Source organism: Felis catus, chromosome D1 (assembly GCF_018350175.1).
Source record: "Felis catus isolate Fca126 chromosome D1, F.catus_Fca126_mat1.0, whole genome shotgun sequence".
NCBI classification, from domain to species: Eukaryota; Metazoa; Chordata; class Mammalia; order Carnivora; family Felidae; genus Felis; species Felis catus.
Genome location: NC_058377.1, coordinates 81449452 through 81464090, shown reverse-complemented (window position 1 = coordinate 81464090; position 14639 = coordinate 81449452). Strand labels below are relative to the sequence as shown.

General features: G+C 38.2%; 1 protein-coding gene across 1 annotated transcript in view; it reads left to right on the top strand.

Moving 5' to 3' along the window:
* Nucleotides 1-14639, top strand: part of SLC5A12 (solute carrier family 5 member 12) — a 48503-nt gene that overhangs the window by 15563 nt on the left and 18301 nt on the right. Inside the window, exons 5-9 of the mRNA XM_003993114.4 lie at nt 1978-2132; nt 2251-2391; nt 7999-8128; nt 9342-9430; nt 13825-13937. Coding sequence (XP_003993163.2) covers nt 1978-2132; nt 2251-2391; nt 7999-8128; nt 9342-9430; nt 13825-13937 — 628 coding nt within the window. The remainder of the gene's footprint in view (nt 1-1977; nt 2133-2250; nt 2392-7998; nt 8129-9341; nt 9431-13824; nt 13938-14639) is intronic.

Sequence of the window (14639 nt, the reverse complement as noted above, 5' to 3'; positions counted from 1 at the left end):
TTGATTATTCCTCATGTCAGGATGTGAACACAATATACAAATGCAAGGCCTCTGGAGGGGCTTTGATGACTATTTATTAAGTTACATTTTAATTACAAAAGAAATGATAGGGCAACCCCAATGTCTCCTTTCTTCTCCAGATAAAGTTGAAGCCTGTCATCTTTTCACAGAAGTTCTTGACACTCTGGAGGAGTAACCGGGGATGATAATTCTATTTTTCAATGTTAAAAATACCACGTCCTTCCATTCTCATAGTACTTATTCATCCTCAAAGCACTTTTTTTTTTATATCACTTCATTTGAGCTTTCCCAGTTTGCTCATTCCACCTTCACTGTGGTCATGAGGGATCCTACACCTGGATTACTCTAGCAGCCTCTTTGTCACCTCCTTTCCTCTGGACCATGTGATCTCAACTATAATTGTACATTAGAATCCCTGGGGAGCTTTCAGAGACCATGCAGAACTGGGGCCCCACCCACACCTCAATTTATTCAGAATCCTGGGGTTTGGGGCTGGGACGTTGTTATGTGTTTATTTTCAAACTCTTTAAGTGACTCTAAAGAGGATCGGGTTTGATAACCACCATGATAACCTCTTGTCTCATGCCTCTGTCCTGAGCTCTACTGTTAGATTGATCCTCTGGAGAGACTGCCTTGTTTGCTATTTGATCATCCTCTACCTCTTAAGCTCCTTTCTCCAGGAATGTCTGGAATCTATCATTCTTTCTTTTCTTCTTTCTCAGCCTTGTACCATCTCAGTTCCCCCAAATTTATTTACTGTCACTCAATTAAAAAAAATAACTTTCATGCTGTATAAACCAGACCCAGGTGATTGTCCTCAATTCCTTCACTTCCTCAAAATCTGTGTTCAATTATTCACATGTTATATTGATTTGGCCTCCCAAGTATCTTTCAAATCCACCCACTTCTTTCCATCTCTACCCTGCTCCGAACCTCTGTCATCTTGAGCACAGACTACTGATGTCAACTCTGAGCGTATCTCTTGCTCCTTCTTTTCTTTCCATGGCCCAGCAATCTGCTGTCCACACAACCACTCCTGACACCACTATGAAGCCAACAAACAAAATCTCTCATCATGTAAATCTCTTTAATGCTGTCTTTTTTAAATATTTTTTTTAATGTTTATTTAATTTTGAGAGAGACAGAGAGCGCGCGACTGGGAGAGAGGCAGAGAGAGAGGGAGACACAGAATCCGAAGCAGGCTCCAGGCTCTGAGCTGTCAGCACAGAGCCCGACACGGGGCTCAAACCCACGAACCACGAGATCACGACCTGAGCCGAAGTCGGACACAACCAAATGAGTTGTGGCACCCTCTTTAATGCTCTCTTACTGCTCTTAAGAAATCATTTAAGTAGACTTGTCAAAATCTGTGTGTTCTGGCCTCTAGCAAATTCAGCAACCTCCCTTTGGGCATTCTGTATACGTCTCGATCTATATATTCCAGCATTCTCTCATTTCTTCAGCCATACATCTCCATCCTTCAAATGCCACTTCTTCAAGACCAGGTCAGGATTCACTGCTATATGCTGTCATAGTAACCTGTCCTTCTTAACTTCACTGTCCACAATCTTAAATAATTAGTTATATTATTGTCTGCTATCTGGTCTCCCACCAGGTTATAAACTCTATGAAGTTAAATAACGAACCTGTCTTTTTTACTTGCCATTTTTATTCCCATGCATAACATAGTGCTTGGCACATAAAATACCTCAGTGACTATTGAAGACAGAAAGATGAAAGAACGAAAGAATGAAAGAAAGAAAGAAAGAAAGAAAGAAAGAAAGAAAAGGGAGAGAAAGAAAGAAGAAAATAAGAAAGAAAGAGGAAAGTAGGAAAAGAAAGAAATGGAAGGAAAGAAAGAGAGAAAGAAAGATTGCATCAGCGGAGAGGTTGTAAAGAATTGGAAGACTTGTAGCCTTCCTTTTCAATAACTCACATCCATTATCTCCATTGCAGGGAGGATTAAAAGCAGTGGTGTGGACAGATGCATTTCAGATGGTTGTCATGATTGTGGGATTCTTAACGGTTCTCATTCAAGGATCAGCTCATGCTGGTGGCTTACACAATGTAATAGAGCATTCAACAAATGGATCTCGACTAAATATATTTGAGTATGTCCAATACTACTTTTCCATGTTTTATAAAATTTAGCTGCATGACCTCAACAACTAAAATAATATCTGGCATTAAAAGAGCATCTTTGTTCACTCACTTCTCTGTGCCTCACAGCTTTGATGTGGACCCTCTCAGGCGGCACACTTTTTGGACCATCTCGGTGGGAGGAACTTTTACATGGCTCGGGATCTATGGTGTTAATCAGTCGACCATACAGCGATGCATTTCTTGCAAAACAGAAAAACATGCAAAACTGTAAGTTATAGATAAATGTTTCTGTTTTCTTTTCCCTTACTGGGTAGTTATTATATGCTTGTGCTCACGCACGTGCGCGTGTGTGTGTGTGACAGAGAAATGGAAAGATTTATTTAACCATTTCAATAATTTGAGGCAGGCATTACTATTCCCATCTCAGCAGGGAAGTGAGTTTGAGCTTGTGTCTGCCTGCCTTTGCTCTCCATCATTTGTTACCTCCATTTATTGAGAAATTACTGGGTTAAATCAGGTGCCATGACTGACAATGCAGAGGTAGATAGCATAGATTTTCTACTTACAGTTTCTGTGATGAGGTGGCCCCTATCACTTATTTGATCCAGCTTGTGGTCTCTTGAGCACTTTTTTTCTTTTAAATATCCTTAAGTTTTCCAAGGATAGGTTTAAAAAAAGGAAAGCCAAGGTAATGAGGTAAGACATAATAGGGCTTCTGCCAATTCAACTCTTGCTGAGCTAGTAGTCACCAGTCTTGCTGGGCGTGCTTACCCTGAAGGACTCCAACAGGGGCACAACTTATGAAGCCTTTTCCAAACCCTTCAAGGCATCCTGCTCTGGAACGGGGATTGAAGGAAGTGATGTATTATTCTGCAGAACTGGAAGCAATAGGCTAGAATTACATCTAAACCGGACATTTTATTCTCATTGTTGCTGTCCAAATACCAGCATCCCCAGATTTATCATGATGACCTCCATGTTTCTTAGAGTGAGAAACAGCACTGTGAATATTTCCACAACTGATTTTAAAATACTTGCAGTGCAGTTTTTTTCTTTAGACTGAATACAAGATAACATTGCTGAGACATGGTTCACCATTTTGAACTTGAATTCCAAAAGAGCACGTATTACTTCTATATTTCACACATTCTCAGAAGGAAGAATTGAAAGCATTATCTAGTATTCCATTAATTCACTGATACTGTATTCATATCCTATTACAATAAATAATATTAACAAATCCTCCACACAAGATCATCACTTTATCAAATAGCTGCATTACTTAAAATGTAAGATCAAGTGTGACCTTGATCTCACAGTTCATTTAAAATTAAAATTCATGGGGCGCCTGGGTGGCTCAGTTGGCTAAGTGACCGACTTCGGCTCAGGTCATGATCTCACGGTTCGTGGGTTTGAACCCCACATCGGGCTCTGTGCTGAACGCTTGCTTGGAGCCTGGAACCTACTTCAGATTCTGTGTCTCCTCTCTCCCCCTCCTCTGTTTGTGCTCTGTGTCACTCTGTCTCTCAAAGCTGAATAAATGTAAAAAAAAATTTTTTAATTAAAATTCGTTTAGGGACCCTTGCCTGGCTTGGTAGGTAGAGGATCTTGGGGTCGTGAGTTCATGTTGGGCATAGAAACTACTTAAAAAATAAATAAAATTAAAATTCATTTAAAATTCTGTTTTAAAATGGAGTTGACTGGAGATGCCTGGGTGGTTCAGTTAGTTGAGATTTCACCTCTTGATTTCAGTGCAGGTCAGGAACCCAGGGTCATGGGTCAAGCCATGTGTCAGGCTCTGTGCTGAGCATGGAGCCTGCTTGGGATTTGCTCTCTCTATCTGCCCCTCTCCCCTGCTTGTACACCCTCTCTGTATATAATAAAAAAATAAATAAAATGGAGTTGACTGTATCTCTACAGGGAAGGATCTTATGGTGAAATAAATAATAATTCTCTGTTACATCTAGATTTTTTTAATCTTATGTTTGTGTTACATTATTTTTTCTTGTGAACATGCCTAATTTCTCCCTATTACTACGATAGTACCTGAAAATAAGGAAATGTATCTTTTTCATAAGTTTTTTCCCACAAGGTCAAGAATAATATTTTGTGCTTATTAAATATTTATCACTTATTTGAAAAGTGATGCTTCAAGAAGGCCATGCTTACATGTGTGTATGTATAAATGCATACCTGGAAACACATATTTATGTAGAAATACACATATTTGTGTGTGTCTGTATACAAAGGAGGATATGTGTATATGTGTAGGCACAGACATATACATATACACACACACTCCCAACTATGTGTTTGTATTTGCATATCTTTAAGCCTCGTTTAGTGAGTTGAAATCAAACAAAAGTCAATACAATTACATTTACAATAGTTGCCTGGAGTCTGGAATTTGTTGCATGAATATTTAATGGGTATGAAAACTGTCAGAAAAGGAGAGATACGCATGGAGAAAAAATGTACATGATTTCTTAAGCATTTAGGATTGCAACTCCTGGTTCCACCCACCCCCACTTCTGTGGAAAGACCAGAGCTATGATGGGATTTTTTTAAGTTTATTTATTTATTTTGAGAGAGAGAGAGAGTAGAGCAGGAGCAGAGAGAGAGGAAGAGAGAGAATTCCAAACAGGCTCCCTGATGCTGGGCTCGATCTCACGAATCTTGAGATCATGACCTGAGCCAAAATCGAGTCAGATGTTCATCTGACTGAGCCACCCAGCCACCCTGCTATGATATGAATTTTGTGAGAATAAGGAAAGGTGAAAAAATAAAAATTCTCTTTAGAAAACACTTCCCTGAGAGAATCCAAATTGACTAAGTTCATACAGTTCAGGAATGAAAAGTCAGTCCAAATGGTCAGGACAGTTGAAGTGCATGCAGCTGGAAGGAAGGCTGTAGTGAGGATGTGGTGAGGCCTCTTGTTTGTCACACAATGGAAGGCTCGAGGTTCACCACGGAGTCAGCTGGAGGCCACGCAGAGCCAGCTGCCCATCGGCTCTCACCTAGGAGGCTCTGCAGACTGTTGATTAAATGCTCTGCTTCTGTTCAATTATGTGAGAGCCTGGAGCCGTTGAAACATTCCATCAGAGTTTAAGAAAAGCTCTTCTGGTTGGGAAAATACATCCTGAAACCTTTGTAGGTGAAAATAGATCCAGAATGTTCATACTGAATGTGTCCATGGGTTAAAACGAGGCATTTGTTTATGATATAATTTCATGGCCAGGAATGCTGATTACTCACTAAGGATGATTTGATTGATCTTAAGCCCAATCGATTTTTCTGGCGCTTAGAAATAGTATCACCCACCGTGTCATTTTAGATGTGCTCCTTGGAAACTGACTTCCCCTCCTCTAGACTCCAGTTTATCTTTCAAGACTACTGATCTTAAATAGTGCTATGAGGGTAGTAGGGGCTGATGCAGCTTCTCAGGTTCCTTCCCATCTCCATCCCATCTCCTGACTAAGATAAGCACACACGCACACACACATGCACACACACACACACACACACACACGTCACTTGTGTTCTATTCCTACTGCCTTAGTTTGTTTTCCTCAAATCTCTTATCACATCTAAAAGCATCTTATTCATTTCTTTCATTTCGGTGATCATCACCTGTCTCTAATCCCAGAATGTAATCTCCATGGGGGTGGGTTCTGTGTTGTTCACTGCTATGCCCCAGTATCTAGAACAACCTCGTACATGGAGATGCCTGATAAATATGTTTTGAATGAATCAGTGGAGCCGCTTAAGTTACAAGTAGGAGAATTAGCTTTTAAGGAATCACAGTCAGTTTCTAATAAAAAACAAATTCACAACACAGGGCTTTAATATTTAATACAGTCTCACCATTGGTTTCTCATTTCCCACAGTTGACTGGTGAAGCTTTAAAATTGTTTTGGATAATGTGTGAATGTTCTCTATATGGCTATATAGCCTACATTTATTTTAACAAAGTGTAACTCATTCAATCCTTGTACTAGTCCTATGATAGAAATAAAGCAGATGTGTTAACACTCGTTTTACAGATGATTTAACCGCCTCAAGGTGTTATATAACTTGTCTGAGGTCAGATGGCTATTAAGGATAAAGTCTTCTGACTCTGGGATCAATGTTCTTTTTTAAAAATAAATGATGTAAAGAGTACAATCGTATTGTACTCAATTTCTACCATTAATTAATTAATTCCTTCAATTATTCATTACCCCAAATAAAAATAATTTCATGTATGCTATGTGCCAGCACTATTCTATAGTACTGTGTTTGTTTGGATGGGAGAAAACAATAATAAGCAAATAAATATATTATATACTTTAGATTATCATAAATGCTGTAAAGATGTAAAATAGTATAAGGAATGGAAACAGATAAGACAGCTGAAAGTGACTGTTTCAAATAAAGAAGGTCAGGGAGGCCTCTCTCGAGGTGGCCTAAATAAAGGCTTGAATCCAGTTGTCTGGAAGGGAGGAAAGCAAGAATATAAAAATGCAGTTAATAGGCATTGGCCACCTCATGTGTCACTTCTATTCCCAAACAGCTGTCTTTAACTCAACCCCTCTAAACACAAACAAACAAAAAAACTTGTAACTCAACACCAAGCATTGTTAGAGTACTCTCAAGGAAGTAACTTCTGGGATAAGTCCCTTTTCTAACGTAAATAGTAGAAAATAGAAACTTCCAAACAAGATAATTATTTAACCATATTTGCTTCATAAATGAATAGTTTGACTTAAGTGTTTTATGAAAGCTAGGTATACCTATACATTATGGGTGTTAAGAGGCTTTGAAATTAGTGTGTGTCCTTATATTTATCTTTTCTAATTACAAAAATTTTTTAATGTTTATTTTTGAGACAGACAGACACAGAATGCGAGTGGGTAAGGGGCAGAGAGAGAGGGAGACACGGAATCAGAAGCAGGCTCCAGGATTAAGCCATCAGCATAGAGCCCGATGAGGGGCTCGAACTCACAAACCATCAGATCATGACCTAAGCTGAAGTCAGAGGCTCAGCCGACTGAGCCACCCAGGCACCCCTCCTTATATTTAAATGTGGATGTATCTGATTCCCTTTGAACGATGACTGGATCCAAGAAATTTCCCACTGTTGCTCTCCTGGCCCTTTGAAACTCTCTCCAGAATGAGATTGTTTATATAAGTCTAGTCCACTTTCAAATCTTCCTTGAGATAAAGAAAATTCGTAATAATTTGACTTTCAGAAATCAATAATGGCTACAATATAGCCATAGCATACTGTCAAGGCACTCAGACTGGAATCAAGCATACCTGTGTGTTGTACAATATAAAGAAACGCTCCCCAGAATATGGGGAAAATGACCTAGCCTTTGTATACTTTCTATTCTCTCTAAAAAGAAAAAACAAATCAACTTTAAATTTCATTCGGATAGTGAATGAATATAGTGAATATTTCCAAAATGTGTCTTCTTCTACATTTATCTCATTATCCTCCTAGAAGTAAAGATGTTAAAATGTAAGTTTACTTTTTGACAGTTTTATGAATTGAGTGGGGTGAAAGTCACTGGCAGTTACATAATATGAGTGATCGGTATGTGAAATTTCATCCAAGATCTTATACCACACATGGAGACTATGCAGAAAAACTTATTTCAAGGGAAAAGCCATCAAAAGTCCTCATTCAATTTTTGTAATCATTCTAAAAATGTAACATTCCCAAACAAAAAAAAATTGCAAAAGTGTAAAATGTAATGGTTCTTGAAAGCTGTGGAATTTTATTTTACAGCAAAAAGCCACCAAAATTTTCACCTTGAATTTTTGGTGATGTCTTCATCATCCTGTAATATGGCATAGAGGCTACTGATAGATCTATGTGTTCTTCTCTAGAGCCTTGTATTTTAACTTGTTGGGTCTCTGGATCATTCTGGTATGTGCTGTCTTCTCTGGCTTAATCATGTACTCCCACTTCAAAGACTGTGACCCTTGGACTTCTGGCATTATCTCAGCACCAGACCAGGTATGTGTTCCCTTGGGGCCAGAGGAAATGGCTGAAATCAGTGTGCTTCTGGCCATCAATGAGTAATATGGGTTCTTTCTCTTTTTCCACCTGGATGTCAAGGTACTTAGTAAGCCCCAGAGAGTTGATTTCTTTCCTTTCCTATTGGGTGATATACACACCAGGTTCTAATAGTGGAGAGTGACGTGTAAAAAGGTATCTCACCTTGTCCTTGAAGACAAGGCCAGGGGCCAGGACAAGGCTGAGGAGCATGGAGGTTAGGCTTGAACCCATGGCTTTGGTTGTCCATGTGGCCTTTAAATTCTTTTTTTCTATATGTCTCAAGGTTCATTAAAGATGCTTTATTCTCAGATTGAACAATATGACCCTTGTTTCTATAATGCTTCTGCGCATGTGTTCTCACCATAGCTTGAACACCCTCAACCCAATGTACTACATGAAATGTGCTTTCAAAAACTTTATTTATATGGGGTACCTCGGTGGCTCAGTTGAACATCCAACTCTAGATTTTGGCTCAGGCCATGATCTTGCAGTAGTGAGATCAAGCCCCAAGTTGGGCTTGGGCTCTGTGTCGAGCCTGGAGTCTGCTTGGTATTCTCTCTCTCTCTCTCTCTCTCTGCCCCTCCCCTGCTCATTCTCTCTCTCTCTCTTCAAATAAATATATAAACATTAAAAAAAAACCCTCCATTTATGGAGGATATGCTCAGGAGGAACGATCACCTCTCTCCCCTCTGTATTTTTCACTGTCCCCTCTGTCCTGTCGGGGGGGGTCCCCCTCTCACAAATCTGGCTACAGAGTGGAACCATAATACCTACATTCTCTGAAGACCTGTTTTAAGCATTTGTTGTTAGGGTTTAACTGCTAACATTAAGGGTAAACAGATAAGGGAATGGCATACATTGCAAACATAAGAAAAACAAAACAAGTTCCTGAACTTTCTAAAGCTGATCCAACCCTTTTTCCTAGTATCCACTGCCCCTTCCCGCCCTTCCTCCTTCCCTACAGCTGGAGCTGGACCTCAGGTCCCCTGAAATTGGATTGATTATAACCTCAACTGCAAGTATGTAACAACCTTAGTCTGTGCAAACTCCTGTATTATTTTTATTTATTTTTTGTCTTTTTTTTCCCACCTTCTTTTGCTAAAAATAGACATTCTCACATTTCAGACTCTGCTGATAAGACCACTAATTCTATCTTGTTTTACCTCCAAAGCTGATGCCGTACTTTGTCATGGAGATATTTTTCACAATGCCAGGACTGCCTGGACTCTTTGTGGCTTGTGCCTTCAGCGGAACTCTGAGGTTAGTATATGGACAACACCCTGCTCTGATGATGCTGATGATAATGACAGTGGTGATGGCAAGGGCGTGAGATGACAAGGGTGATGGTTGTAGTAATCACCAGTACTTACTGAGTACTTACTGTGTGTCAGCTGGCTTGCTGAATGCTTTACTTCACACAATGTATAGAACTTTACTCAGAAAACTTTATGAAGTAGCTTGGAGCATTAAAAATAAAAACCGACAATTATCTTACCAGCTAAAGATGTGCTTATTGGGGCTTATTGGGAAATAAAAGAGAATTATAATCCAGGACAAATAAGCAGTGGCAAAGCTTTATGCATGTCTGGGGAACAAAGGAGTGGTATGCTTTATTTTAAGGAGAAAAGGACTAAGTTGGGAAGGCTGTTATGAACTAAAAGACCATTTGAACTGGGAGTTCAAAGTGTGGCAGCTTTTCATTGGCTGAGTGGTTGCTGAGGGGAAAGCGTCTCTTCCTCAAGCTGGAATAGAGAGTAGTATCCAAGTGCAAGGTCAAGTCCCTGTCTTCCTCATGGATCTGCAATTGACCACAAGTGGTAGGGCATGAGATCTCCTGCTGAAACCTCCTGACCTCATTTTAGTGAAGTTTCCCGTTACTAATTTTCTCAGAAGGTTTGAAGCTAGAGAGTGAGCGATGCCATACAATTAAAGCCTCAGGCTCTGTCAGGGCCAGGGACTGTGATAAAGCAAGAGTGGCGAAAGTGGGGGACCAGTAACAGGCATTTGCTTTGACACAGTTGAGAGATGATGGTAACTTGAAGGGTCGAGGTAACAGTGTTGAGATCAATGTAGTATCATTACCTTCCTTTATGCCAGACCTTTGGCTCTATGAACTCAGCTGGTTGGAAAAGCCTCACTTCCCTTCCTGGAGCTCAGTTGCAGATAATCATTGATAAGGTTTGTCAAAGGCCAATTTTAAGAGAGTAAAATAGAGTCAAAATTCAAACAATAGCAGAAGATCAAAGTCAAAGTTTTATATCTTATTCCTCAAATCCTTTGTCTCAACCCACAGAGTTAACTGCTGTTAATAATTTCTTGTCAATGAACCCGAAAATTTCTTTGCTTATGGGAACATATATACCTTTTAGTGAATGAAAAAAAAGGATCATATTGTATATATGGTTTCATTTAAGGTAATATAATTTAGAAATCTTTCCACATCAGTAGATGTACCCTACTCTTTTTTAAAATCTGTGATTTATTTGACCAATCCTTTAATGTAAGACATATCTAACAAATCTGTCTTAGTCTGCTCAGACTGCTATAACAGAATACCATACACTAGGTGGTTTATAAAAAAAAAAAAACAAAACAATTTCTTACAGTTCCCAAGGCTAGGAAGTCTAAGATCAAGGCCCTGGGAGATTTTGTGTCTGGTAAGGGCTCAATTCATGCCTCATTTATGACCATTTTCTTGTTGTGTCCTTACACGATAGAAGGGTTAAGGGAGCTCTCTTGGATCTCTTTCGTAAAGTCACTAAGTCCATTTATAAGAGCTCCACTGACATGACTTCATCATTCCTAAAGGCTCCGGCTCCAAATACTATCACCTTGGGGGTTAGACTTCAGCATATGAGTTGTGAGGGAAGACAAACACTTAATCCATAAGGTATTACAACGTATATCTTTGTGAAATTGTGCAAGGATATATGTAGGCTACATTCCAAGAAGTAGAATTACTGTGTCCAAATACTTAATAGTTTAACCTTCTCATGGACATTGCTAAATTCAGCTGCAAAAATTCTCAACAATTTATATTCTAAAAAGAAAATACTAGAGCATCTCTTTTCTCACACTACCACCAATATTGGGTGCTATCAAACTTTTCAACTTGCCAAACAAATAGGTGAAAAATGGTAACTAATTAGGATATGAATTTAGTTGACCATAAGTGGGATTGGCTACATTTCCCTACTTTCACTGGCCATTTGTATTTCTTTTTCTGTAACATGCCAGTTTATGTTCTTTGTTAGTTTTTTAAAGTTTTCCTCTTTATATACAAGAAAAATAGCCTCTTGGCATATATCTCATGTTTTTTCATTTGTTGTTTGTATATTTGCTTTATTTCTGAGTATATGGAGATTTTAATTTATATTGACCAATTCTTTTACATTATGGTTTCTGGATTAATATTATTCTCAGAAAGGCTTTTCCATTCTATCATTATAACTAACTATCCAGACACCATTCTAGTATATGTATAGTCTTATTAAATAACAAACCTTCAAATCATCTAGACTATATGTGTGGTATAAAAACTGAAGTGGAGCTCGACACTTATTTTCCTTCTAAGGTAGTAGCCAGTTGTCCCATTACGTTTTGGTAAATAAGCTGTCTTTCCATCAGTGACTTTAAATGCTATTTTTATTATATCCTACATTCTTCTATATATTTGGGACTTTTTCTGGATTTTCTTTATAGTTCTTTGGTCTATTTATCTATAATGATGCAAACACTAATAATTTTAACCACTATGCTTAAAGATATGATTTAATGTCTGTTATTCATAATGTTTTTCTTTTTACAGAATTTCCCTTGATATGTAGATCTTTTTCCCCTGATTATTTTCAGTTAATTCTTTGGGATTTGATTGTACAGAAATCATAATATTTGCAAATACTTTTGCGTTTTTCTTTTTTTAATAAGTTACACTTCTATGTTCACTCATATACTTGGGCATTGAGAACAATGGTAATAATTTATATTTGTTATGACTTTAAAGGAAATGGCTCTTGGATTTTACCATTAAATGTGATATCACGCTTTAATTTGAGAGATATTATTAACGTTTAAGAATATTCATTTTAAGTTAATAAATTATAAAAAAGAACAAAATGCATATATTTATTCTTTTAGGAATTTTTTATCAGAGATATTAAATATTAGTAAATTTTTTGAAGTGGCTTTTTGAAGTGGCATTTTTGAAGTGGCTTTTTTTTTAACTTTTGGCATATTAATATGTTGACAGATTTCCAAAACAGCAACATCCTTGAATTTATATAATGACTTTAACTTGCTTCGGTGTGTAATTCTAATTTAGTGTACTACTGAATTGTTTTTACTAATATTATTTTTAGGATTTTTGCATCAAGAACACAAAGTGATATTATTCTGTGCTGTTGAGATTAAGATCTCTGGGAAACTTAGGACAGGAAAAATTAGCACTAGAGAGTCAAACACATGGAGGGGTGACACTGTAGCTTTTATTTTGCCCCTCTCTAAAGAGCTTTCCTTATTTATCTTTCCTTCTTACTCTAAGGCTGAGTCTCTCCAGAGTGGAAAACATATATTTGTCAAAAGGTAATTCCCTCATAAGAGAATGGTTGGCTCTTTTGGTCTCAAGACCAAAAATTCTAAGAAAGGGACACAGTTGGCAGTGGATGCTATGGAGAGATTACTTCTGCTAAAACCTTAAGGAGGATGTTGTTCCATATGAGGAATTAAATAAGCTTTCATGCTATTCTGCAAAGAAAACCCCAATTTCCAGGTCCCCTGTCATCAAAGTGAGTTTTACTGTCCTAAGAGTGGACTCTGGGTGGAAAATCAGAGGGAGTATCAGATTCTTTATGTGGTTTTAGTCTTTGCCCATTTCCCATCTTATCCTTTGCTCCTCTCTCCCTTACAAATTGCATTCTACTCAATCTGGTGGCTTCAGGTTGTTGAATGCAACAAGTCTTCCATCTAGAGGTATTTAAATGTAATTTTCCCTTTGCTCTGGAACATCTTTTCCCCAATTTGCATGGGTCCTTTCAGTGCCTATCTTAATCATCATTTCCTAAGGAAAGAGTTCCCTAACTTCATATCACTTTAGGACTCTGCAAGGCATAGTTTCATAGCATGTTGGTATTTTCCTTCATACCAACTGGGACCAATTGTGTAATTGGTTATCGAATGTCTATGTCACCGAGTATAAGGTGTATGCTTTTCTGGTTCGCCACCATATGCCTAATATGTAGAATGGAGAGATGCATAAATGGATGCGTGAATGGTATGAGTGAATGATTAATGAATGGCAAATTGTACTTATTCCTGGATTAAGACAGTCAGTATTTCCTGCCTCAAGTCCAACCAAACACACACACACACATACATACTCATGCACAACCTCTATTACCGCCTGCTAACTCATTTAATGTCTTGTTCAGGGGCATTAGTAGGCATTGGAAGAAGAAATCAGAGAGCACTAAGCACAGAAACAGTTTTGAAGAGCAAGTAGGCAGGCCACGTTGTTCCCCTGAAATCCCAGGATAAGGACATGTCTGCATCTGTTTTTTGTTTCTAGAGCCCTGTCTTGTCTATTTGCTATGAAAGAGGGGGCAGGCTGGTCAGCTTTATTTAGCCTGGACTGTGTTCTTGCTTTTCTCTCCCTGTAGCACTGTGGCTGCAAGCATCAATGCCTTAGCAACAGTGACCTTTGAGGATTTTGTCAAGAGTTGTTTTCCCCGTCTCTCCGACAAGCTGAGCACGTGGATCAGTAAAGGCTTATGTAGGTACAGCCGGTGGATCTTCTACTCCATGTCATGAAATGTACATGTGCTGCATGTCAAAATCCTGCACATGCTATTCAGCATTCATTACGGACACAAAGGCACACGGAGATGTATGAGGAATTTCACGTATGAATTCACACTTCCAAAGATACCAGGAGGGTAACGGGAGAGAATTACCAGCTAGCTTACCTTTCACCAACCTTATATTCGACACTCTTCTGTACTCCCCCTACACGCTAGATTGATCACTTCAACATCTCCCGATTATGCCTTGTATTGATCATATCCGTCCCTCTACATGGGAAGACATTCTGCTCACTGTAGCCAATCACATGGTCTAATAAAGTCAAATTCTTTCCTTTTCTTTCTTTTTTATTATTTATAATTGTCATTTACTTACTTATTTTAATTTTTTTAGTATAGTTGACACACAATATTGCATTAGTTTCAGGTGTACCACATGGTAATTTGACAAGTTTGTACATTATGCCAAATTCTTTTCTAAAGAATTTTTTATTACCAAACTCCTGGTAAACTCACTTCTAGGAATAATTGCTCTTTGCTTAATCACACATTGCATATTATGTTTACGCTCACTGTAGCACTTACCATGCTGAATTATAGTTTTGCAAAACATTTCTTCTTAGGTATAAACAAATTATATTATTATTCACGTATTATAGAAAATATAGGTAATT